The 26,467-nt window shown below is 49.7% G+C and overlaps 1 protein-coding gene across 1 annotated transcript; it reads left to right on the forward strand.

Moving 5' to 3' along the window:
* The first annotated feature begins 22,202 nt into the window (after nt 1-22,202).
* LOC117591460 (segmentation polarity homeobox protein engrailed) lies at nt 22,203-25,669 on the forward strand. Its single transcript, XM_034284741.1, has 3 exons — nt 22,203-23,840; nt 24,725-24,822; nt 25,050-25,669. Exons 1-3 carry the CDS (start codon nt 22,397-22,399, stop codon nt 25,296-25,298), a joined length of 1,791 nt encoding a protein of 596 aa, XP_034140632.1. The 5' UTR covers nt 22,203-22,396; the 3' UTR covers nt 25,299-25,669.
* The last annotated feature ends 798 nt before the right edge of the window (nt 25,670-26,467 follow it).

The raw sequence follows: 26,467 nt of genomic DNA on the forward strand, positions 1-26,467 counted from the left end.
GGGGGGGGGGTTTTTTTGGGGGGGGGGGGGGGGGGGGGGGGGGGGGGGTGTTGCCAACAGTCATGAAAAACTGAAATGTCAGAAATTGTGACAGCTAAATGATTGCTGGGCCAATAAGGATTACAAACCTCGAAAGCAGCAGCGGAACAGAACTGACAAGTAATTTGTTGCAGCCAAAGCCGAAGAGGGGGGCTGTGCGGGTGGGAGTGTAGCTAAATGATTATTTAATACAATATTCCAGAATAAATGCGAGTAATTGAAGGCTCGTTTATGTGACAGTTGCTGGACAGTTGATTGATCTGAGCACATCCCTTGGTAGCACTTCAAAGGGTATTAAGGAGCATCCCAAAGGTGCCAAAGCTAAAACCCTTTTTTTTTGGGCTGCTTAGCGATTTGCACGAGTCAAAATATTTACTTCATAAATGTCGGTCTGCTGCGCCACATGATAAAAGGTGCGAAAAGCAATCATTAAGTGGGGAGATGAGCTCCATCCGATCCGATCCGATCCGACCGATCCGATCCCAACCGATCCCACATGGGATTTGAGAGATGAGAGACGAAAGCTCGCGGCGGTTGTTAGCATCATTAAAATGCTTTAATTAATTTTTGTTTTATTTGCTCTTTGGACAGTGTTTGGACAGCAGGCAGCACTGCTCATCCTTTGGGCATTTTGGGCTGTTTGGGTGGTCTTCGCGTCTCTCGAGGCGGCGCCTGTGAACTTGAGACTGTAAGTGGGATCTGGACAGCGGTTGCTCCGACACCAATGCCGACACCCATGGCTAATTGATCAACGCACAGCGGGTCGTTGCCTGATTTGGGTATGGGCTGTGGGCTCTGGGCTCTGGGCTCTGGGTATGGCCAACAAATTGGCCAAATTAATTTTGTTTTCGCTGTGGCCCCCTGCCCCCTCTTTGTGTCTCTGTTGTGCATCCAAGAAAGTAGGGAAATTAATTAAAATAACAATTTACGCCAGAAACATGTAAATTTCCAGCTAAATGCAGATCGGAGCAGCTCCGCTCTCTTCGTCTTTCATTTTTTCTCTTCCCTTCTCTTCTCTTCTCTTCTCTTTTTCCGTTTGTGAGTTTTACGAACTGTCAGCCATGTCAGTCATAAAAAGGTAGTTTATGTTTTGGGTTTATGTTTATGTGCACCTTCATTTCCATTTCCCCTTTCCCATTTCCCCTCTCAATGTCCATGCCCAGCCATTAGTTGAGCGTCAGCTGTGGCTCCGCCATTGGGTCATTGATAAGCATCGTTGTCGATCCGTTGTCGGTCTCTCTGGGCATCCAATAAAATGTCACGATGCACTCCGATAAGCACCTGTTAGCTACGTAGCTGCTCCCCCACACACACGCACACCTGTACCCAGAGAGACAGAGAGAGAGAGAGAGAGGAGAGAGGAGAGACGTTGCTCTTCGGTGTTCCGCTTCCACACACAGCTCCATATAAGCAGCGCTCCATGTGTGTCTGTGTGTCTGTGTGTGTCTGTGTGCATATAAAACGCACTATTTTATATACTTCTCTCTACTCTCTTCGTCTTCGCTTTGTGGTTAGTTTTATTATCCTATTTAAGGCACATTAAAATCAACGGGGTGCGCGACATTTGACAAAAAACAATTTATTGGACATTAATGTTCGCCGACAGTTGCCGTCTCACAGCGGATACAAAGTCACAGTGGAAAGGATCGGCCCGCGAGTGGGAGACACACTAGCGGGGGGTACAGCAGGCACAGTGGGCAGGCACGCATCCCAAATGGGAGCGGCGGCATCAAATGAAGCAACTGGGAGGGGCCACAAGATGGAAACAATATTTGTATGTGGAAGAATTCTTCGTTTTGCTGCTAATCCTGCTTTAGTTCTGTCTTTTTGCACTCACCCATAAATGTCTCACCCTAGCCGCACCCCCAGCTACTCGCCAAATCCTTTCTCACCCACTCGAGACGCGTTCGTCATAGCCACTTATCGCCCGCACGGCCTGCACTTTCCCCGGGAATCATTCAATGGGTTGGCGGATGCCAGCAACCAGTAACCAGAAACCACAACCATGACGAGGCCATGGCCATGGCACTTGGTGGCCATTTTGTTTGGTGCTTAAAGCAAATACAAAAATTTCTAATTGCCACCCTTAGACGGAAGGACTCTCAAAATGCTTGGGGGGTTGAAATAGAAATTGAAATTCATGGAGGAAGGTACTCCCTGCCTGGCTATGATTATGATTATGTCATTTGATGTACACACACACAGAAACACACACAAAGACACACCGCAAGCAGGAAGCAGGAAGCAGGAAGCAGGAACAACTCGCTGCCTGTCCCCTTTGTCCCCTTTCGAATGGCTTTTGGTAGCTGGAACATAATTTAGTTTTCTGTTTTGGGCTTATTAGCGTGCACAAATCAATTCTCAAAGGATTTGCACAACAAATCCCTGCCTGGGCCGTTTGTGTCCTTTGATTTATGTCACGCGTCCTGGGAAACTCCTCGCCAAAGAGGCGTGGCGGCGGTTTATCTATTGTGTAATAGCAGATAGCAGCCAGCGGAGGGGTGGAAAGTGAAAGGGTTCCGCGAACGCTGGCTGCTGGGTGCTCGGTGCTGCGATGTTTGACTTTGTCCGCTCCGATAATGGGCCATGGAACAAGGAAAAACGAGATCAAGATTCGTCAGGGTTCGAGTGGCGCATGAAAGGCGCAAAATTGTCAGCCCGTCACGTACGAGGGAGAGGACCTGGCAAAAAGGGAAAGGACACAAAACGAGTGCCAACAAAAGACAAACACGAAGAAGCCGCTGCAACCAGTAGCTTTCAAATTCAATTAAATATAATTAAGTAAATTATGCGGGACGCTCGCTGAAATCATAGCCAAACGATCCATCGATCGATCCTTTTGTGAGGGTAGCGGCGAAAGCCGAAACTTGAAACAAGCTGCATAATAGCTTACTTAGTCGGTCCAGAGAGAGAGAGAGAGAGAGTCCAGTTGAGACACGCACTTAATCAGCGATCTACGCAGAAGAAGCAGCCACAAAAAGCGATCTTCAGTTGATTGAAAAACCAAAAGCAAGCTCCACCTCAAGCACAACTCAAACCAGAAAAGAACAACAGCAGAAAAAACCATTTAAAAATGTTGCTCTGGCTGGGGGCTTTGGGCTGCTGTGGAGGCTGTGGAGGCTGATCATTATGCGATCAATGTTGATCATTTTATCCCGCAGGCTGTTGACAGCCTCAGCGCATGGACATGACAGCGCGAGTCAAGGCGAGCGGAGGACCAGCCCAGAGGCTGAGAGACTGCAACTGATCCTCATCTTCATCATGGTGGGACAGGCAAAGGGCAGCAGCAGCAAATGTATATAATAATTACCAGAGCAGCGCAGAGCAGCGCAGAGCAGAGCAGAGAGTAACAATCCACACAGAAGAACGTTGCTTCATTTTCTTGTATCTCCGCAGCCCGCGATGTTGCATGGGGAATGGATCGGGCCAGTCTTTTGTCTTTAAATGGGTTTGGTCCGTAACCGACATTTTGTTTCGCTGCCCCCCTCCGCTCCCTTCTTGCCTTATAAAAATGCAAAATTATGTACAAACCCAAAACGACGTTGTTGTATATTGATCCTGTCTGGGGTCTCGGGCCCTGTGTCTGTGTCTGTGTCTGTGTCCCTGTCTGCCAGCTCCTTTTGGGCTTCTTTATATAGTTGTAGTTATCGGTGGCATGGCTGCACTTCGTGGTAGCCTGCCTCATCCCTGTGCTGCCCCTGCCACAACTGTAGCTTCCACTCTCCAGCTGCTGAGGCAGCCTTCCACTTTTTTATTTTTACTTTATTTTCGTTTTGTTTTTTGTTCTTTTTTTTTTTGCATATTTAAGCACGATCGCCGTTTGCCTGTTTTTAAATGATTTCTGTAGGTTTTTTGTGCGCTGCTGCTGCTGCTGCTGCTCCTTTTTCTTATGAACCAATCAACACACACACAGTCGCAGATACAGAGGAGATACTGCCACGGACACGGACGCGGACACGGACACGGACACGGACTCCAACTTGGACTTCGGGCAAACAGACATTCGATGTTCGGGATGCTTGGGCTCCTTGTACGGTGATCTTCCGCAAATTGGCGGCCATAAGCATTGCAAAATTATCTCGTCGCTGTCTCTGTTCGATTTGGACAGACGACCAACGACCGAACAACAACCAACTTGGGTCCCACAAATATTCAGCAAAATGTCAGCCAGTTGCAGAGACCCAAAGCCAGAGCCAGAGCCAGGCCCAGACCCAGACCCAGACCCACAGCCGATTGAAGCCTGTTTCTGTGTATTTGAGTTTACTTTTTGATTGCTTCTTTTTGAGTTTCAGAATAAAGCCAAGGAAAACAAGAGGCAAACTTCAATTTCAAGCGAATCTTTGGTGTCAGACCTGGACTTGGGTTCTCCCCCTGTTGTCCGTGGCAGCAAGGAGATCTCTCTTACCATGGCAGACGCTGGGCAATGAAGAGCTTAGAATGACAGCTTAAACAGGGGCAACATGCAACACAATGCTGTGGCAGTTTCCCCATTGAAATGCAGTTGAAGTTGAGGTAACATTTGATGGGTTTTTGGTTTAGTTTTATTCTACAGACTTCTGCAAACTTCCATCATTTGTTTACTAATATATTTCTGGGCAATTTCTCTTCTCAATTTCTGGATTCTACCTGCCATTCAATTCCCCATGCGAGTTGCTCGAGTGCTTTGGTGGAAACTCATTTCGATTTATTTATGGCTGGACATTACATGTGGCCATTGCGGCATACAAAGTTTCGCCAATATTTTACAGAAATTGCAATGAGAGAGAGTCGGCTGGCCATTAGCATTAATAGCGTTTCGCCTGGGTAGACTCCAAGTTCCGGTATAGATGGAGATAGAGATGGAGAGAGACAGAGAGCGACTCCAACTCAAACTCTGCGTCTAATCAGCTTAGTGGGCGCGGCAAGGAAGCGGCCATCAAAGGGGAACAATTACTGCGGACTGTGGCGAATGTGTAATATAAAAGGCTTAAGCAGCCAGCAACAGACAAATGGAATCACTTTTTGTGTTGCGCTTAGTGTCAAAATATTTTGTGGGCAGCACAGCAAGACTTCCTTCGATCGATTGATCGACCTGCGATGACTTAACGTTTTAGCCACGGGATACCGCTGGGCAGTGAGTGTATCTGTGGGCATCGTTTGATGCAATTCATCTCTGCCGACACAAGAAACACTTTCTCCCCCAGGGGCACATAGCATTGCCGGAGTGCGAGTTCCTGCGATTGGTTGCCGCATTGAGGTCCTGTGCCCATTAATTTTTCGGCTATTGTCGGATCCTAAATACAAGATCTGCTGTCTCTCCCTCTCCAGCATCCCCCTGCCATTGTTTTGTGTCTGTTTTGTGTGTGTGCCTGGCTGTCACAACAATTAGGTCGGCATTTGGTCAAACGATCCAGAAGGGACAGCAAATGTCAGAAGGATTTTTATTGACTTTTTATGCTGTTAACTGGCCGACATAATGCCCAGTTTTGTGGGTGATTACCCGCAATAGCCTGGGTGGTCCCCCGGTCACCGAGAGAACAAGTGCAGAGTGGGCTCCGGTTGCCCTGACTGTCGGCATTTGTGGCTCTGATCCTACAGCACATGTGTCCTGCGTGCAGTGTCCTGCCCGATGATATATTACTTGTAATTGCCGAGTCAGTGGGTGACCCCCGAAACACTGCTATTCCACATTCCACTTGAGGATCCTGGGGAAAGTGTCACTGGCACAACGACGAAGAGATGCTCCCGCGCGCTCCTTTCTCTGCCGTTAAGCGATCATTAATCGATCGATGGCGCGTTGAAAGGCGATCGCGAGGAAACATCGACGACAACGACAATCAGCGGCAACAAACAACTGCAGCCAGGCAGCCAGGCAGCGAGCACAGAGGCAACAGGAGACGGCAATGGCAAGTAGCAGAAAACAAATGCAACAATACAATAAATATCCACGAACAGTCGGGACAGCAGGACAAGATGGGAAAGGCAATGGGACTTGAAAGCGACCACGACCTAGGGATGCTCTTTGACAAAGTTAACGATGGGCGCAGAGTGGGAGAACAGTGGATAGTTGGGGCCATTCCTTGGGCAAATCTTCAGCCACTCATTGAAGCGCTTGCAACCGAATGAACAAGGAATGGCAGCAACCCTTTGCGCGGCATAGAGTATGAGCATATTGAGGACAGCAACGGTAGGCGCAGACAGAGTCGAATGCTGATCGCTGGCTGATCGTTTCTCTTCCACTTTCGACTTGCAATGCCATTCCCCGAACCCCTCCCTCCCCCCGTGCTGCCAGCAGTGACAGTCTTTTGGCTTCTGACTTCTCTGTTCTCTCTCTGTTCTTCGTTCGCCGTTCCGATGCTATCGACGCATTGAGCATTGAATTACAGTCACACATAAACTGCAGTCCAATGAAGGGAGTGAAGAGTGTGGAGTGAAGAGTGTGGAGTGAAGAGTGTGGAGTGAAGAGTGAAGAGTGGAGGGAGTGGTGTTTTGTGTTCGTTGGTGTGGCCACAGCCCGGTTACTTGGAGTTCGGTATCGAGATCGGTGTCTTCGCTTTGCTTAAATGCTCATTTAAAGAGATTTACAATGTATGCCACTTAAGTACAAGCAGCCAACGGCGGCTATTAGGTATCTCTATCTCTATCTCTCTTCTCTCTTCTTTTGCTGCTGCTGCTGCTGCTGCTGCTGCTGCTGCTGCTGCTGATAAGAACGCATTGTTGCATTAATTTTGCTGTCTATCTGGAGAAACACGTACGACTGGAGCTGGGGAGTAGAATAGATAGGGACTGAGCGAGAGAGAGAGTCTTAGAGATTAATTGCTGCAGTCATTAACAGGCGATGGCATCTAATGCACGATCCATCGATCGACGCACATACATCAACATCAACATCAGCATCAACGTGGGTTTTCCTCCCTGTACCCCTGTACCCCTGTACCGCTGTACCCCTGTACCCCCGTCCTAGTGCTCGTGGGTCCTGCCTTGGGTGCACCTTTTGAGGGCGTCGGCGAATATCTTGTTATCCCGATTGCTCTCAATACAAAGGCATAAATCGTCTTGTTTTGACAGCAAAATCGACCGCAGGCAGGCAGGCAGGCTGCAGCCAGGCAGCCAGGCAGCCACACCGAGAGAATAATGGCAGTAGGCAGGGACGAGCGGCAACTCCTGTTCACAGACCTGGCCCACACACACTAGGAACAGAGAGAGAGAGAGAGAGAGAGAGGGATTGGATTCAGAATCGGGTACATGTCTCCGAGTACATGGGCCTGGGCCTGCGACTCCTTTGACTTTGACCGAAACTAATCATTGTTGCGCCAACAAGAAGTCAACTGCTTTGTGCCCCGATGTCCTTTCGGTGTCCTGCTGAGTGTGTGTGTGTGTCCGCCCGGGCCATGTGTTCCCTGTGTGTGCCATGCCTCCTTTCTTTGCTAATTTCTGTCTGGCATCGCAAGGTGTCCTGTTCCCGTTCCCGTTCCAGTTCCGATCCGTGTCCTGCCTTTTGGCAAATTAAATTCTCTGCGGTTAGCAACATGCGGCGTCTGCGGCTGCAACTGCAACTGCAACTGCCCATTGTTAGTACGAGCCACACACAAAAAAAAACCCCACAAAAAATAAAGGCTCTCACGTTCTGCTTTCCGTGCCCCGCAGCCTCCCCACCAACCCACTGGAGCCAGCTTTCTCGGGCATCTCAAGTACTCTAATTGCCATTGGCTTTAATTAAAAAGCCAAAAGCAAATCCAGAGCCACAGCCACAGCCACAGCCAATGCCAGAGCAGACCCAAACACTAATTAGATTGCCAACTCTTCGAGCTCTGTCTAAATAAGGCAGCTCTGAGGCTGCTGCTGCATCGTTTGTTTAATGGTGTAGATTGTTGCACGCTGACAATTTGCTGCCTCAGACTGTGCAACCGCATCGACAACTTGCAACTGCGACTGGCAATTGGCAGCTGCATTTGGCCCCACAGAATGTCGCGCCTATATTAAGTAGATTCGCCTCTTGCCACTGCATTCTCTTGTCAGTTGGCTAAAGGTTAGAAGGCGCCAAAGCGAAACTCCCGAATGCTGCGCGGAATGCGGCAGCCATAAATTGGGTGCCACATTTGGGGGGTGCATCTAAGGAAGGAAAAGTCTCGTTTTTGGCCCGAGGGCTTATATGGTTTAATCGATAGTCGACATAGATAGGGGATAAGCTGGCCAATTGGGTGGAAATGCAATTTAAAAATTGATCGCATTTAATCCCAGTCATAAAGTAAAGAAAATATAAATATGGAAAATGTAAAAAATATAAGTGAAGAACGTATAAAAATGTAATAATAAATAACGGGAAAAAACTCACCCCATCTGTTTGAATATTTATTTAGCGTCGCATTTTATTTGCTGTGTGTTTATTTGTCTTCCTCGTCGTTTTGAATGTTTTTCTTTTCACACACAAAAACACCTTTAATAAATAATAATACAGTTTTAATAAATATTTGTTCACAAAAGTAACGCACTTGACAATTGGAAATCGAAAATAAAAATATTAGAAAAGTTTCTTGCTGATATTATCGTGGGAAACACAGTTATATTAATAGATTTATCACGTGATTTGCATTTATGCGCGCGCGCACCCGAGAGGGGGGAGGTGTGAGAAATGACTGCGTTTACTGTCTTAGAATTCGATCTTCGTTTCTGCTCTCCCATCGTACTGAAGCAACAAGCGCGAAAGCTGCTGGCCGAGCGAAGAGAGTAGAGCAAACGTCACCGAAGCTATAATTAGAACGCAGCAGCTTTCGTTTGTCAAACGAAGTCTGCGAGAGCATTACACGAACACAGCAGCTCTGCTGCAGCGCCACCACCCACCACCCACCCACGCTGCTGCGTTCTCATTACAGCTTCGGTGACGTGTGCTCTACTCTCTTCGCTGCAAGAGCGTAGTGTGCAAGTGTGTATGTACGAAAGCAGCGCAGCGTGATCTTCTCAAGGTGGTGGCTGGCAGAGGGGGGGAGCGGCAAAGCAGTGTTCGTTGGTCAAAAATAAGAAGAAGCATCGCTGGTAACTTTCCATGATGTCACCTGTTTATTCTACAAATTACTCAATAACAATTATGCATGCTGTTGCGCTAGTTTGTGCACACATACTTATGTACGTACATATTTACATATATTTCTGTTGGTTTCTGATGGTCAAACGGCATATTTTATGTACCGGGGGATTGAATGGGGAGCACCAAATACCACCAGCTGCTGCTGCTGCCATGGAGGACCACTTGATGAGGATCACTTAATCGATTTTAAGCGCCTGCAAACATAATTTCCTTTCCTGCCACACCAACAACAACAACAACAACAACAACAACTACACACAGCAACAGCAATTGCATGGCTATCAGCGGCAATCAAACCGAAGTTAAGACACATGGCCATGGCCACGGAGAACTCCTCTTCCCTACTCTACTCTCGTGCTTGGTACTTCCTCCCGATCCCGAGGTTATTCCATACTCTCGCACTCTCTGCTCCTGCTGTGGCTGGTAAATGCAAAATTAAAACATAAATCGTGCGCGCCATTATGTTTATGGCAAAGCAGCATGCCACAGCTGCAGCGTGGGGCAGGGGCAGGGGCAGGGGCAGGGGCAGGCATGATTGAGTAGGGGGGGGCACGGCAAATGGGCGAGGGACAGGCTGAAAGATTGCACTCAAAGTGCGCTCAAAACGATCGTTCGATCAAGTGAAAGATGGTCAAGAGGCAGTGGCAGTGGCAGGGGCAGCCTCCGAGCCATCAAGTGTGGAATTATATGTATGACGGCAGTCGGGGCACCTAAGCCAGAGCCAGGGCCCAGCCCCAATGGCCTCCTGGCCATGTAACAGCTATGGCGGCTCAGTGCGCATTGTTATTATTGAGGCCCAAACCACATCTGTTGCTGCTCTGTGGCCAAATTGCAATGATTTAATAATACGCAAAGCACCAACTGCAAACTGAAGACTCACTCACACCAGCAACCCCGTGGCTGGCCCTTGAATAAGCCACAACAAAAAAGCAGAAGAGAGAAGAGAGAGAAGAGCGAGAAGAGCGAGAGAGAGAGAGAAGAGAAACCATTTGCAAAGCGACAGGGAAAAATTGCTTAAGCTGCGTAGATCACGTGCTTATTAAATAATTTATTTAAGCACCCAATTCAGTTTAATAATAAAAATGTAGCCACGACAACGAGGTTGGCCCTCCATGCCGCACATAAGCAGCACAACCCAAGCAGCCAGCAGGAACCATCCAGCAACGAGCAGCTCCAACCATCTTCTTGGCCAAGTTACCAGCAAAGTGGTTAATTGCCAAGAGATTTTCATTTTGTTGTTGCCAATATGCAATTTCCTTGTCCACCTCTGTGCCCCCTGCCGCTGCACTCTGCCTCGCTTGTAATTAAATGGGCGTGGCTGGCTGCATACGCGCCTTTCATTTAACTCCACGCCACTGACTGGCCTCCCCACAGCCACTTGCACTTGTCTCTTGACTCCTCGCTGCTGGCTCATTAATTTAATGGTTTAATTGTAGGTCTTTGCCCCTGCCACTGCCACTCAGAGTCAGTCTCTGCCTCGTCTTGAAATGAGTTGCAGCATTGAGCCCTGTCGCTCGGATGGATCAGGTTCATTCTCCTCCTGCCCATCATCTTTGCTGCTGTTGCGCATTGGGTTTGGCTGCTCAATTTGCAAATTTATGTCTTCATAAGGAATCACTTGGCTATTGTGGCGACGACTCCTAGAGAGTGGCATGCAGCTGGCTGTGGCACCCGTACGTGACGCAGTTGCCCAAAATGCAGCCAATAAAATGCAGGCGAAATGGGATTGACAGTGGAGTTCAGGGGGAGATCTTGCATCTGGATGTGGAAATACTTTTTGGCTGCAGCCTCTTCCCACACCTTTGCTGACCTTTGGGTGTGAATTGTGAGCATTTCAGGGGAGCAAGAGGATCGGCAATCGAATGCCACAGACAACCCCATAATTCAATGATATTTCATCTCGGACAAATAACAATAACAATAATAATAATAATAATAATAATTTCCTGCAAAGGCAAACAACACGCCACTGCCCAGAGCGCAGCAAAAGTCTTTCGATGGGATGTGGTGGGGGGGAAGCGAACAACTTTTGAGCCAACAAACGCCTCCAAACACGCCCACAACCAACGAGCAACAACCAACGAGCAACGAGCAAGCACTTTTTGGTCAATCAATATCGTAAAATGCAATTTATGATTTGTGGCTTCGATTCGCAAAACAAATAGCAAAGGCAATTCCCCAGCAGACAAGAGAAACAAAAGCTGAGGCACGAGGATTGGAAGGATTGAGCAAGAACGGCAACAAACGAGCAACATGCCACATGCAACACCATGGAGACTTGCAGCAGCAGCCACCACCAAAAGTTATGGCACAATTTTCACATCATTTTCCCTGCCTCCCCGCCGTTCGGCGATGTCTGACTTATGGGATGGAGTCGAGCATAGAGCAGAGAGCAGAGTCCGAGACGGAGTGCGGAGGCACGTAAAATAATTTAACCAGCGCTTAACCTTAGTTTTTCGCCACTCGGTCGGTGTCTGGGGGATCGGTTGGCCGTTGTGCTGCAGCTGTCCGAGCGTTGATTATGATGAAGTTGTGCGCAATTTGTTGGCCGTCTGCACAACGGAAATTGGAGATGCCAGCTGGTGGGCATGGAGGCAAGATGCCAGAAGAGAGCAGAAGACCGGCAGAATTGGCAGCCAACTGGAACTGGAACCGAAGATTATTCTAAACTAAACCAAATTCCTCTTTCTTCACAGTTTTCGTTGCGCCCCAGAACACGAGACTAATTAAATTGCGAACATTTTAACGTTTCAACCTTAAGATGAACATCTCTCTGTGTGTGCGTGTGTGCGTGTGTGTGTGTGTGGCTCCGCCCAAGCAGTTTTGAGGCGAAGCGAAGGAGCAGCCACTCGCCCGCACGCTCCTTTGGAGAGTGGAGACTTGGAAACTTGGAGACTTGGAGACTTGGAGAGTGCCAAGTTGGCTATTGCCATCTCTGTTGCTCGCAGCCGAAACCGGTTTTTCGAAGTTACCCCAAGTTCGAAATGTATCTTCTCTCTCTCTCTCGATCGAATGCGCAATTTCCTGCTAAATGATACGTTTAATTTATGCCACCTTTTGGCTTAATATTAGCTCGGTTCTGCCCCACAACTGCATGGCAAAGCCAAATGGCATCCACTCGGAGTTTGCTGCCACGCAGGCGCAGGCGCATTAATTATGTGCAACGTTTTCATTGCATTCCATTTCCACATGTGACGCCCAAGTGCCAACTCCCCTCCAAGCTGAAGCTCCTCCTGTGGCTCCGCGCTCCGCTGAGCAGCCAAATTGCCGTCTCAATCTGACAATCCCTCAGAGCGTGCTGGGGGGGGCGTCTGGGGGCAACGCTTAACGCTTTTTAGTCGCTCGTTGGACTCTCAGTTAAAGCAAATAATACATTGCACCTACTACTTATTTGTTCAGACAACACAGCAGCTCCACCTACCTCCCACCCACCCTCTGCATTGTTCATTGTCTGTTTTGGCTTCGCTTCTCTTCTGTTTGTTGTTTGTTGTTTGATTTGTTTGCCAGTTTTCCGGCTCTGCGATAATGAAAAGGGGTGCTAAGTGTCAGTTTTGTTTGCTGCAGCTGCTGCCAGTTGCAGCTTGTTTGCAAGTGGCGCCAAGTGCTTGTTGGAGTTTTATAATAGATTGGGAGATGGCAAAAAACCTACGCAAATCGCACCTCCAGCCGCTCACATTCACACCTCAAAGTAATCGACATTTGCCCAGCCAGTTTTGGCCTTCGATCTAATGGGCTTAAATGATTATTAGCTGGCCACCAGCCAGCACTTGTGATCAATGTTTGAACAGCTGCGGGAGCGGGAGATTTAGCCATTCATTGGGCAGATATTTGGTTCTCCATTTCGTGTAATTAGCTGGCCAAAGTTGCGCAAAATTCGAGTCGTGCTCATCGATCAACCGGGAAATCTGTTTGGAGGGGCACAAAGTTTGATTCATTTCAATAAGCTGCAGCGACCGGGAAATGGGTCAGACTCGGGGGCACAGTCAGACAGTCTGGGTCTCGAGTCTCTGGACTGTGGTCTGTGTGCTCTGTGCTCTGGGAGGGATTACAACGTCTCCTGTATGTCTCTGAGAATTTATTATTTTGCCCTGGCAGCAGCGACAACTGCCAGGAGGGGGAGGCTGGCTCGATCCTGGCATCTCGCGGCAGACAGGGCAAGGGAAGGAAACTCTCGGCAAAACACAACTCATTTGCAAATTCCAACGAAACACTGTTCCGCAGAATTTTCAACGATCATTTAGAATTCAGTTTGGGTGCCACAGCCACAGCCACAGCCACAGCCACAGCCTGGCAGTCTGTGTTGCGGTTGCATGCCCCAGCCAAGCTGCTGCCTGTCTGCTTCTGCCTCTGCCTCTGCCTCTGCCTTGGTCGCGCTTCTCTCAGGCTCAGTTCAGGTTGTGCTACAGCTTTAGGTTCGCTCATGGTGCATGTTCAGGTTTGATGGCTTTGAAGATGCGCCGCGAAAGTTGTTCGAGACCACCCAAGTTGACGCAGCGCTAAGGATGCTGCCTGCTGGATGCTGCCTCTTGCTGCATGCTTTAAACTACAGCAAAAGGGCGCTGCATCTGTCTGTGTGTTTGTGTCTGCAATAAATGCGCAAATAAAGTCACAATTAGAGTGGTGAACTGGTGGGAACGCTGGCTGTGCCGGACAGCAACGACAGCAGCAGATTCTTTTGGCATACACTTTTGGTTAATATTTTGGACTGTTGAGTGGACTCTGGGCTACCCGCTCCCCTGGCATATTTGTGCCAACCTCTGCTCGGGTGCCAAAGTACAATTTCTTGTAGTTTGGCAGCTTAGGGCCACTGATTTGTAGTCACCTGATGCCTACTTTCGGGCCACCAAGCAGCCTGCAGCCTGCAGCTTTCACACGCTCCCATCCAGCGATCGCAGCAATTAAGCCAAATGTATCCAGATAATTGGAGCCATGTCTTCACTCACCAACACTGAGCCACAGTCGAGTCCTGGGCGATAATTGCCCAAAGCAATTTGTAAGTTATTCTTATGACAGCTGCACAATGGCAATTGCAGAATGAATAATGCAAGGCAAAGTCTCGCCCATTGCAAGTTGAACTCCTCCATTGGTGTGGAGTCCAGACTGGGGGGAGCTGGGACAGAGATGGAGAAGCTGTTGATTGGACAGCCACTGCCGCTGCATGTGGCAGTTTTCTCTTTTTGCAGTTGCCCAAGGCCAAGGCTGTGCAGTTTTATGGGCAATTAGAAGGCCCGATCGTTGAGTCTAAGCCCGCTGGCACGCGTACGACAGCGAAACAAAAGGACCTGCGACCTGATGGCACGCGCATCACTCGAAGGACTAACAGTAGGCACTGCCATTTGCCTTGAGCCTTGAGCCTTGAGCCTTGAGCCTTGAGCCTTGCAGTTTTATGGGTTTTATGCTGTGACCTTGCCTGCTGCCCCGTGGGGGCCCAAACGGCAGAAAGGAGCGGCAGCGAAAGAGAAATCAATCAGTCACAGTGCTCATATGCTGTTTGCTGTCACTTCCAGGAAGAGCCCACTCCATGCCTTAACACTCTGGTGGAATGAGCCAAAACTTGGCCAAGAGAAGGTTTTAAAAATGTGAAAAATACTTCCACATTTTGTCAACTTTCCACTCAAGATTTGATGCGTTTTTTTGCCGTCATTGTTTGTCTCAATTCGTTGGCTTGGCACGACACTAATCCCAGCTTATAATTCCACTTTATTATGAGAGCCACGCCGAGTGTGGGTGTCTTGCTCAGAGACGAGGCTTTTGACACGCGTAATTCATCATCGGACAGCAGTGGGATGAGGTACTGCATGGACTTGCCACACGGCTCAATTGGCTGCCACAAGCCACCGCCCAATGCTCCCTCCCCGCTGGGCAAATGAAGTTTTCATTCTGGGAATAGTTGTTCCAAATTGAATTTCTCTTGCCTCTGCGGCCCTCCAAGTGCACGAATTTCAAAGGAAATTACAACGGTAGCCGTCGGTGTTCGTGTTAATAATTTAGTTGCTTATCGGCTGGCTGGCTGGCTGGCTGGCTGGCTGGTGGGGAGTGCTGTCTGTGTGTCTGTCAGCGCTCTGATAGCGAAACAGCCATGATAGTCGCTGGCCAATTAGCGGGCCACTCGGCACTCGACTCTGAAGTTGGGCATTAGATAGCCAGGCGGGCAGGCAGTTCGCCTAATTGGCAGGCGTTGAAATGAACTGCGGCTTATCAGGCAGCACAGCAGTTCGATAACTGAGACAAAGGGGGAGCCTGGCACGGAGGGAGCAGACCACACACGACGACGCATGCGCAAACGAGATTTAAATGAGTCGCAACTCTCTCACGATTCTGAATTTCAGCGAAAACTCTGCCAGGCAGTGGCCACAGTCGGACTCCCATGGAATGCCACGCATTTCAGAGATACTTTTGGCACCTCAGCGGCGATTAAATGCACACGCACGAACCCACCAGAGGGAGAGGCGAGGGAGAGGCGAGGGAGTGGTGCACGACTCGTAAGCGGCTTTGCAGCGCCCCTGCCGCAGCATCCACTCCCTTTTAATTGCCAAGTACAAGGACCACACAGGCGGGCGGCTGGATGGATGGATGCGAGCAGCGATTAGAAGGCATTTTAAATGTAAATCGACAGCAGCAGCCGCAACCTTTTGTTGTCACAACAATGCCCATGAAAAATGGCCCAAAAGCCAAGAGGCAGCAGGTTGAGGCTTGCCCCTGGCCACCGATAAGATGACCTGACCACAAAGTGCCCCCAAGAATGCAACCGCAGCAGCAATCAGAATAAGAATCAGGGAGGGAACCCTCTGCTGCCCCTGCCCCTGCCTCGGCTCCCGTCGTCCCCTTGTTCGATGTGACACTAATGTCCTGTCCAGCATTTGTCGCTGTCGCTGTCATCGGCATCTCGTTTGTCCACCGCCTTATCGCAGCAAATGGAAGAAAAGAAGAACCAAAAAGAGAGGAGTCCCCTTTCCCCTCATAATTCACGATTAAGCAGCGGGCGGGGAGCTGCAGGCACTTTGCTTTCCTTTCCTTTCCTTTCCTTTCCTTGCCTCTGATTGTAATAACAATATTTTTTGTCTCTTGGCTTTCGCCGCATAATTAACTGAAAACTCGATCGATTCGACTGCCGACTCTCTCGTTGGTGAAGCCGAAGGCTGTCCGCGCTGTCCGCTCTGTCCGCTCTGTCCGCTGATTGAGCAAAGTGCGCCTGAGCGCCTGTCTAGCTGGTTGCTGGCTGGCTCGCTGCCTGTTGGTTTTAGCCGCTAATCAGCGTTTGCCGCCTCACTGATTCAATTGACTTGGCCTGACTGCTGTTCACTTTACGCTTGAATTGATAAATGAATAGGAAAGCGAGAGGCAGAGAGAGAGAGAGATGGAGCCCGCTGCTGACTGTAAATATTTGCACTGCACTTAGCGCTCAACCCCACACCCCACAGCCCACAGCCTGGCACTCTCCGCTCCGCTCCCCCCGCTGAGACGGCACTTTGAAGGCTTCAATCAAGCTTCGAGCTGGAGCTGCGGCTGCGGCTGCAATTATGTGGAATGAGGTGCTAATTTATGGACTTGAAATCTTTTTGCACCGAACACTTTTCGCGTCCATAATTTACCCCGCTGATTGCTCAGTTAGCTAACGGTTGTTGCCTGCATTATGCGCTCAAGTGGAGCCAAATGCTGGCCAGAGTGGACAGACACTGCAGTGGAACGAGGGGGAAAGATCTCATTGGATATGCTTCTGGAGGAAGCAAAGAGTCGCTGTCATAAGCTGTCACAATATGTGGGCGCATTCCTCAACGTTTTCCTTATTCTTTTACTCAAATTTCAGCAGCCAAGATCCACGAAGAAAGAAGATTTCGAAACGTCAAGAGTTTTATTTCCTGCCATTAGCAGCTCCAGCTTGGTATATCTTGATTTGGTTTCATTTCCAACCAACTTGCATGTTCATTTTGTTCAAATTGAATGCAGCGTGCAGCTAATTGTTGCAACGTGCACCCCGAACCCAACTCAGAACTCCCATCCAATGGGAGAGACGCATTCATTTTGATGCAGGGAAAACTCCCAAATTGATTGCCCCAATCTGCTCGAACCATCTCCCAGCTCTGACTGTGTGTAAGTGAGAAACGTTGTAGATAAATGCCATAGCAGGAGAGGAGAGCTCCTCTCTCCACTCTCCACTCTCCTCTCTCCGCTCCACTAATTATTTATTGGGTCTCCCGCTTGCCGCGCGAGATTTAGATACATTTTCGTTTGGGGCTCCGTTCTCTGGAAATCTGTTTATTTATGGCCATTGTGGCTTTGTTATTAAAATGTTATTGGATTTCTCTCGCTCACCAGCTGCGAGACCTGGCCCTGCCTTGGGGTGTTGTGATAAATGATTTTCCCAGTGCCTGACCCTCGCTGCCATTAATTGGTTCTATTTTTCATTAGGAGCGGCAGCGGGAATCTTATAGCCAAAATGGCCGCTCGACGAGTGCAAGGACAAGGACAAGCCACCCAGGAGGATGGGAGGCGACTTCCATTGCTGCTGCTGCTGCTGCTGCTGCTGGTCGTGTGACTCTTGTGTCCTTGACTGCATCAATGCTTCATTAGCACACGCGAAAGCACTGGCAATTAGACCAAGGACCAAGTCAAGGCCGCTGCAGCGACCATTTGCAGTTGCTGCCGTTTGCAGCTTCCGTAGCCTTCGTCCTCGTCCTCGTCCTTGTCCTTGTCCTTGTCCTCTTGCTCGTCCTGTCAACCGCAGACAATCATTTGCAGCCTGAAAAGGCACCGCCCGTCGTGTGCGTTGCCAATTGCCAAATGCACTTGCCTCGCTGTGAGTCCTTGGCCCAACATCTGTGCCTGTCCCGGCATCTCCGTGTCTGTGTCTGTGTCTAATTGTGTCTCTTGGCATATCCTTGGGCCTTTCATGCTTTGCGGTTTAATCGAATTTAGAGATTTGCCAGCAGCTATCCCTGGGTCTGTTTGCAAACACCAAACTGCTTACATTTTTATTGGATTAACACAGAGACAGACAGACAACACACAAAAGTGTCTTAAGACGCTCGCCCGAACTCAGATCTCAGATCTCAGGCTTATGCAATTTTCGATGCGCCTGCGGATGCGGAGATTTTCGTGGAAAATCACTGGAGCAACACCTATGGCCAATTAGGTGGGCGTGGAACAACAGACTTAGGACACCAGCAAGAGGTCAAGATTGCCATCGCCAACGGGAGGCCAGCAACTTTCACCCGGGTTTTCGATTTGAGCAAAAGTGAAATTCGGACAGCAAATTGCAGTGAAAATTGTTTAAACAATCAAATGAGATGTTAAACACTTTTGGCGCGGGCCAATTAGCGCAGAGGGCAAATTAACAAATTAGCCGAGAAAAACCATTTGCGAGCGGCGCAAATTAGACAAATTACAGCCTTTGCGGCGGGGCCTTTGGTTAGCTTAAGTGACGTCCCCCCCCCCTTCCCCCCTCCACCCTTAACCCTGATTGAAAACGAGTTACGTTTGACAAAAGCCAGAGACAGGGCAGGCCGGACAGACTAATGGCAGATGAAGTCATAAAATTCTTACGACTGCCTCGGCGTCTGTGGTCGGCCTTTGGAGCTATAATTAATAATAAAAATCGGCAAATGGGCAACAATAAATATGAAACTCGTTTCGAATCTGCACGATCTATCGGCTGGCTATTCTCATTCCAAATGGCCAAATAAAGTAGTCAAATGCATAATCAACGAGTTCATTAGCATTTAACCCTAAACATGCGCCAAAAGACAACAGCAAAATGTGTTTTTAAAAACAGCAAACAATTATTTGAAGGCCTGCAGGAGATGGACACACGATTTGCGAGCAGAGTTAAATTTTAATTAAAGCCACGCACAAAATGCTTGAAGTTGAAGGGCCAAAGGACACGAAAATACCTAAATCTAGATAAATGTTTAGCTATGCGCCATAAATCGTGCTTAATATGTATCACATATCATACGGAAATCGTTCATCTTGGGCCAGCCATCTTACAGCTCATCAAAGTATCCGATTACACCCAAGCCCGAGCACCCGTAGTTCCCAGAAGCAGCAGCTTCGCCGGCGACTTTGTAGGGTATGCAAGTGCCAGAGCCAGAGGAGAGCACGGATCTACGCATTTACGCATTTTGCTGTTTAAAGTATGAACTTTAAATTATCCGAATACCCCACCATTCAAGTCTCAGCTGCAGCTTCCAGAAAGAGTACAAAAAAAAAACACTGTGAAGCGGCGATAAACCATGTCCGACGGGGCTGCAGACAGACATGTGTTTTCGTGGCGCGGGGGGGGACTTCAGAGTTCACCCCGACAATATATTCCGTTAATTAGGTGTGTGTCCAGTGCCCGCTACGCTTTCAGTTCCAGTTTCGAGATACGAGACCCGAAACAATTGAGTTGTACGCTGGGAATGAATCAAAAAGATGCTGAAAGCAAGTTAAGCAAGGAAGCAAGGAATTCAGTTATAGTTTCTGATCATTTCTGCTATGAGCTTCTGATGCTTTGCTTTGGCACTCGTTCGAGTTTGTTGCTTCAGTCTTTGGTTGTGGCCTGCAGCGTCTGCGCCTTGGGAAAATAACATTAGGCAGAGAAAACGGTAGCCAAAATGTGGTGGATGGATGGGCAAAGCTCATTAGCAGTTACCATTTTATCCAAACAGACGGATGGTTGGATGTTTGGATGGTTGGATGGTTGGATGGATGGACGTACCCATCATTATCATTAAGGGCAAAGCAAAGCCCAGAACTGGAAATACAATCAAAGGCAGCAGCAGCCGTACATGCGGCAGAAACAAGTTGAAAACTTTAATTAACGCATTTCTGGCTGTGGTTGCAAATGCTGAACAAACATGACAACGGTAATAATTGAAAATCATGGCAATCAAAGCGTAAAGCGCGTTAAGAGTGTGCGTGTGGGGAGGGCTGCAATGCCGACGGCATTGAGAGCAACAGTAACAGCAACAACAAGCACAGCAGAGCAGAGCAGAGCAGAGGAGAGCAGCCATTGATGTTGTCATGCGTGAGAGCGCAAAGAGAGTGAGACAGCGGCTAGTTGTGCAAGCGGGACAGCTGGCTGCAGCAATGTTCGAATTTCGAGAGAGGGGAAACGTCGGAGAGCGAGCGAGAGTGCGAGTGCGAGAGCGCCTTCCAGTTACAGTACCAGTTCCAGTTCCAGTTCCGTTCCAATGAGCCACAAAACGAAACGAAAAAATAGTTCCAACACTCGAACTTCGAATATTGTTCAATATTTTATTTATTAAATCTAAAATTGCAATCAAAATGCGCATATTAATGGCACACATTGTGGGAAACAGGTCTCGATCTATCGAGGGATTTGACTTTCGATTCGAGTCGATTCTGCTCCAAATTTGAATGGATCTCAACCGGAAATGTGTGGGCATACGGGGGAGTGGCTCGTACTGATTATTCTACTGATTATTCCATGATTAAATCCATGCCACTTATCCGAAATACATCCATAACATGATTATGGTACACCGTAAATCACCTCACACGGCATGGAATCTCAATCGAGGTGCTTTTATTATGCAAAATGAACACCACAAATAAATTCGAATCGCAGCAATGGCCCAATATAAGGCAATTCATTAGCGACTTTATTATTTTGATGTGGCTTCTATGTGATTTATGTGCCATATATCAGGGGATATATCTAAGCATTCGAATGTAGAGACGGAATCTGGCAGCACATGTTTCACATTTCGTAGATTCGGCGGCTGATTAGAGCCCTCGCAGTGCCATTGTGGGGACGGGGCTCGAAGCCAGTGCCAAATGGCATTCATTTCTAACACCTTTAAGCATGACATAATCGTGCAGCATTTCGGATAGTTTCTGTTTATATTTCTGATACTTTTCAAATTGATTTTCAATGACAGCAAAAATCGTTTAAAATTCAATTAAATTCCCATCAATGGTCTCCAAATTGCGTCACTCTGCCGCGATGGTACATTAAATCGTTTAATTGTTGCCAATCATGAGCTGCAGCATCCCCCCGCCACCACCGCCACACCTCCAAATTGATGCCATTTTTGGCATGTTTTTGTTAGAAATCGCAAAAGTGCTTTGGGCGGCAGGGAAGCGAAGTGCGGGCTCCTATTTAAATTATGACAATTAGTGGCTGCCACACCACATTTACCCCCTGCGAACGATGCCACTCACTCACTCATGGGTGTCGATAAAGTTGTAGGCCGACGACGACGCCGTCGTCGTTGACGCAGATTGAAACGTCGCGGCCGAAAACAAAATCAACAAAAACTAAATACTTATGAGAGGTCTACCTCCCTCTCTCTCTCTCTCTCTCTCCCGCGTGCAACAAGGACAGACAGCGCACGAGAGAGTGAGAGAGGGAGAATGTGACAAATCAACTAAGAAAACCCACAGTCGGCCATTTTGCTGGGTAAGCATAAGTAAGTGCGAGCAGCACAGCTAGCTGTGAGCGCAAGGCAACGCCCACCCCCAGAGGCAGAGCGAGAGCGAGAGCGAGAGAGCGAGAGAGCAGCGCAGACGCAAACGCTGGCGACACAGTTGTCAACCGCATGACAGCTCCAGCGCGCGCATAATAAAGTCATATCGGGGCCTAACAAGCAAGCTGGCCCCCTCCGCAGGAAAAGCACGCGGAAGAGGAGGGGAGGTGGGGTTGTTGGCTCTCCTGCGAAGGCGGAGTGAGCGAGCCAGCGAAACCGGTTAGCGAGCATTTGTTGTCGGCAGGTGACAGAGCATCGACATCAGCATACGTTCCCGGAGAGAGAGAGAGAGAGAGAGAGAGAAAGAGTGGAAAATCGATCAGAGTGAGTCTCTCTATTCCAGTGTCGCGTCTCTTCATCGTCACTGTCACACGGCACAGAGCTTGCTGTCTTGTCTGTCTGTCACTCACTCGTGCACCACCACCATCGTCACCCTCGTCCCACTCTGCTGCTGCTGTAGCTGCTGCTGCTGCTGCATAGTCGTGCTCGCTCCGTCTCGCGCATGCTGCAGCTCGCATCGGACTGCCGCTCTCTCGCTCGCACCGACCTGCGCTCAGCTGACAGTTCAATCGGTTCGGTCGTCGTCGGTCGGTCGCCGTTGCCTGCTGCTCGTCGCTGCTTCGTCGCCGAGCCCGGCAGCAGTGATTAGTTAATTTTCTCGTTGCGCTCAAACAGAACAGACGTGCGGTGCGCGTAGCAGAGTGTAAAAGAAAGTGTACGCCAAAACGAAAAGCAAACAAACAAACAACAACAGAAGCAAGTGGCAACTGGCAAGTGGCAAGTCAGAGTCAGTGAAGTGTCCGCGTGCGTGCAACAACAAATGGCCCTTGAGGATCGCTGCAGTCCACAAACAGCGACCAGTCCGCCAGGTTATCCCTACGCCAGCACCACCCCAAGCACAATCATCATCAGCGCCCTCGACATGAGTCTGCAGCATCATCCACAGCAGAGTCCGCCACCAGCGCCGGTCGCGGCGCTCTACCAGCAGCAGCAGCAGCAGCTGCAGCATCTGCACCAGCTGCAGCAGCTCCAGCAGCTCCACCAGCAGCAGTTGGCCGCCAGTGGCGGTGTCTTCCCCCATCCGGCGGTGGCCTTTGAGGCGGCAGCAGCCGCCGCCCACGCAGCTGCACTGCAGCAGCGACTCAGCGCCAGCGGCTCGCCCGCGTCCTGCTCCACACCCGCCTCCACCACGCCGCTGACCATCAAGGAGGAGGAGGGTGACTCCATCATGGGCGATGGCAGCTTCCACAACCGAACGCACACCACCAACGGCGCGGCCACCGAGGACGAGGAGGATGACGACATCGACATCGATGTGGATGTGGATGTGGACGACACCGCCGCCGGTCGCCTGCCCCCGCCGGCCCATCAGCAGTCCACGGCCAAGCCTTCGCTGGCCTTTTCCATCTCCAACATCCTCAGCGATCGCTTCGGCGACGCACCCAAGCAGCAGCAGCAGCAGCAGCCAGGATCTGGTTCAGGCTCCCCCCACGTCTCGCTGGAGTCCCAGGCCGCTGCTGCCGCTGCCGCTGCGGCGGCCAGCATTTTCCGCCCGTTCGAGGCCAGTCGGGCGGCCGCTGCCACGCCCTCCGCCTTTACGCGTGTGGATCTGCTGGAGTTCAGCCGGCAGCAGCAGGCAGCCGCCGCGGCAGCCACCGCCGCCATGATGATCGAGCGGGCAAACTTTCTCAACTGCTTCAACCCGGCCGCCTACCCGCGCATCCACGAGGAGATCGTCCAGAGCCGACTGCGCCGCAGCGCCGCCAACACGGTGATCCCCCCAGCCGCCAGCAAGATGAGCGAACCCAGCGCCGAGAAGTCCGCCCTGGGCTCCCTCTGCAAGACCGTCTCGCAGATTGGCCAGCCCACGATGACCACGACGCTGCCGCCGCAGCTGAGCAGCTCCAGCAGCCTGGCCAACAATCTGGCCAGTCCGCCGCCCGCCTCGAATGCCTCCACCATCAGCTCCAGCTCGACGGCGCCCAGCTGCGCCTCCTCCAGCTCCTCGGGCTGCTCCTCGGCCACCAGTTCGCTCAACTCCTCGCCCAGCAGCCGCCTGGGAGCAGCGGCCAATGCCAGCAGCCCACAGCCCCAGCCCCAGCCCCAGCCCATTCCGCCACCCTCCGCCGTCAGCCGCGACTCCGGCATGGAGTCCTCGGACGACACGCGCTCCGAGACGGGCTCCACGACCACCGAAGGCGGCAAGAATGAGATGTGGCCCGCCTGGGTCTACTGCACCCGCTACAGCGATCGTCCCAGCTCAGGTTAGTACATCAGAAAGTGGCATCGGGTTACTGCTGGACCACCCCCAAGCAGCGGCAAGTCTTTTATCCGGCATTTGTTTTGGGTCATAAATACCGAAGGACACTGCCAAACAATTAGGCGACACGCGGACAATGGCAATTGCGACTGCGACTTGGACTCCTATTCTGAGTCCGTTTGAAGAGGCGACACTTTATGTGACAGCGTTTGGCTTATCGCCGACAAAGTAGAAGCAGCAATGGGAGTGGGAGTCAGCCAGAGCGAAGGTCAAAAGTCACGCACACACGCCGCAGGGAACCTAAAAATGTGCTGACGATTGACGGGGGAAAACTGAAAACTGACTCTCCCTCCACTCCATCTTTTCCTTCCTCCCGGGCTCCTCTCTCTTCTCAGAGTCCGTGTTAATTGACAAGTTGAGTGCTTTTTTATGAGTGGAAATGGCTTTTTAATTTGGTGTGGATGCAATCGATGGCCAGGCCATAAACGAGCCGTTGATAGCCAGTCTCAGCGCACACCGGAGTGTGGGAATTAATCAAAGCACACACACTCACATTTAATTATCAACTTTACAATGTGTCGAAATCTAATAAGCACTTTGACAGTCGCTGGCTGGCACTGCCAATTAGATGGAGAACTGGCTGGAAGAGCCACTAATCATTTTGCCTAAAATATGCTCTATCCCTGCCCGGCCCTGCCACATGCCCCGACTGAGTTCGTTAGAGCCGCGCGGCAGCCCACTGACAGCTGACAAATTGAACACTTCCACGACGGCACGCAAGAGGCGAACGAACCGAAAGGCATATGCTAATTAAATCATTAATATTACCAATCACATGTGAGAGACATTTGTGCTAAACTTTTCTCCTCTTTTGTGTGTTACTTGAAGGACCCCGCTACCGACGCCCCAAACAGCCAAAGGACAAGACCAATGACGAGAAGCGTCCACGCACGGCATTCTCCAGCGAGCAGTTGGCACGCCTCAAGGTAAGCTAAGGAGTGTCATATTTGCAGCTAAATATTTACACATCTCCCGCTGAGATTGCATCCTGGCAACCGCATGTCCTGCGGTTCATATCCTCATATCCCACACAGACACTTCGCGGGGTTGCCTCTTGCAACTCAAACCGCAAATAATTGATTTGCCTTGCCCAGGACCCCAGACATCCTGTACTCATCCTGGACTCTCTTCTCTCTCTCTCTCCATTTTGCAGCGGGAGTTCAATGAGAATCGCTATCTGACGGAACGGCGTCGCCAGCAGCTGAGCGGCGAGCTGGGCCTCAATGAGGCACAGATCAAGATCTGGTTCCAGAACAAGCGGGCCAAGATCAAGAAGTCGAACGGCTCCAAGAACCCCTTGGCCCTGCAGCTGATGGCCCAGGGGCTGTACAACCACACGACGGTGCCGCTGACCAAAGAGGAGGAGGAGCTCGAGATGCGCATGAATGGGCAGATACCCTAAGATGGGGGAGTTCTTCAGAGGGGGCGGCGTCTGTGCAATATGGGTCTGGCTCTGGGTCTGTGATATAATTGTAGTAAAGCTAAAACAACTAAATTAAGTTTCATCTCTGGCGGACTCCACGTGTATTTATTTAAAACAAATCCTACATTTTATATTCCTCCAAAAAACACACTAAAAAAAAGCCTCAACTTCTCTCCTAAACGAAAACGAAAACGAAAAGATTATAACTTTAGCTGTAGTTTCGCTGTCGCTTGTGTAGTCTCTTGTATTAAGTAATTTAACTGTTTTGCCTAGCTTAGTTTTAAATTTAAAAGAGTATTTTAGTGGCTAAGTCTGCAGAAAGTTATGTTATGAAATCCGTGCACAAAAAAACTATGAAAGAAAATACAAAAAAAAAAAAGATTTAAAAATGTTAAAACAAAAGGAAAGGCAAAAACGATTTACTTGAAGGGGAAATGCCACCCAATCGGATCAAAGGCCGTCGGGGAATGTTCTGAAATCATGTCAACAGGCTCTGGCCAGAGGGTGGCTGGCTGGCTGGGGGTGTGCCACTACTAAGTAATGCCGCTAATTGCACAATAAGCATCTGGTCTGGTCTGGTGTGGTCTGGTGTGGGCATGAGTGATGGCAACATTCCGTTTAATTAAAGACAAAACTCTCTCCCATAAACAAATATCAGCGAATGGCCGCAGGGAGTCGACATCAAATGATTTATTAGCGCGAGAATCTTTGGCTGTGTGCGGCGTTAATTTGCTGAAAATAAATGCGGCAAATGCGCTAAATGTGTGGCATAGAAAGAGGCTGGGTAGATGGGCAGCTGACATTTACTGGCAAGCGTTGATGTACACGAATGCCCCGTCGATCCAATGGGCCTGCCTCTGCCTGACTTCAACGCATATGAATCGATGCCAAACGCTAATTGCAGCAGCACTCTCTCAAGGCGGATCTAAATCAGCCGTACTACAGAGGCGCAAATCCATTTGTGCACGTAATGAACCAATTAGACAATTTGCCCATTAGCCAAAGCCATGCCACAGGGAGACAGGGAGCCAGATATTGCACCAATCTGTCAGACTCTTTTATAGTTATTTGCGGCAAACGTTTGGCTGTGCATCGAATAAACCCTTACTTTGAATACCCTTTCCTTGAGGCACTTACTCCAGCCACCA

Source organism: Drosophila guanche, unplaced genomic scaffold (assembly GCF_900245975.1).
Source record: "Drosophila guanche unplaced genomic scaffold, DGUA_6, whole genome shotgun sequence".
Taxonomy (NCBI): Eukaryota; Metazoa; Arthropoda; class Insecta; order Diptera; family Drosophilidae; genus Drosophila; species Drosophila guanche.

What these genes read in the sequence shown, in the direction of transcription:
- LOC117591460 (XM_034284741.1), top strand. Translation starts at nt 22,397, where the DNA reads ATGGCCCTTGAGGATCGCTGCAGTCCACAAACAGCGACCAGTCCGCCA. An exon ending in CAGCGATCGTCCCAGCTCAG is followed by an intron (nt 23,841 to 24,724) that starts GTTAGTACATCA and finishes TGTTACTTGAAG; the next exon opens with GACCCCGCTACCGACGCCCC. An exon ending in AGCAGTTGGCACGCCTCAAG is followed by an intron (nt 24,823 to 25,049) that starts GTAAGCTAAGGA and finishes TCCATTTTGCAG; the next exon opens with CGGGAGTTCAATGAGAATCG.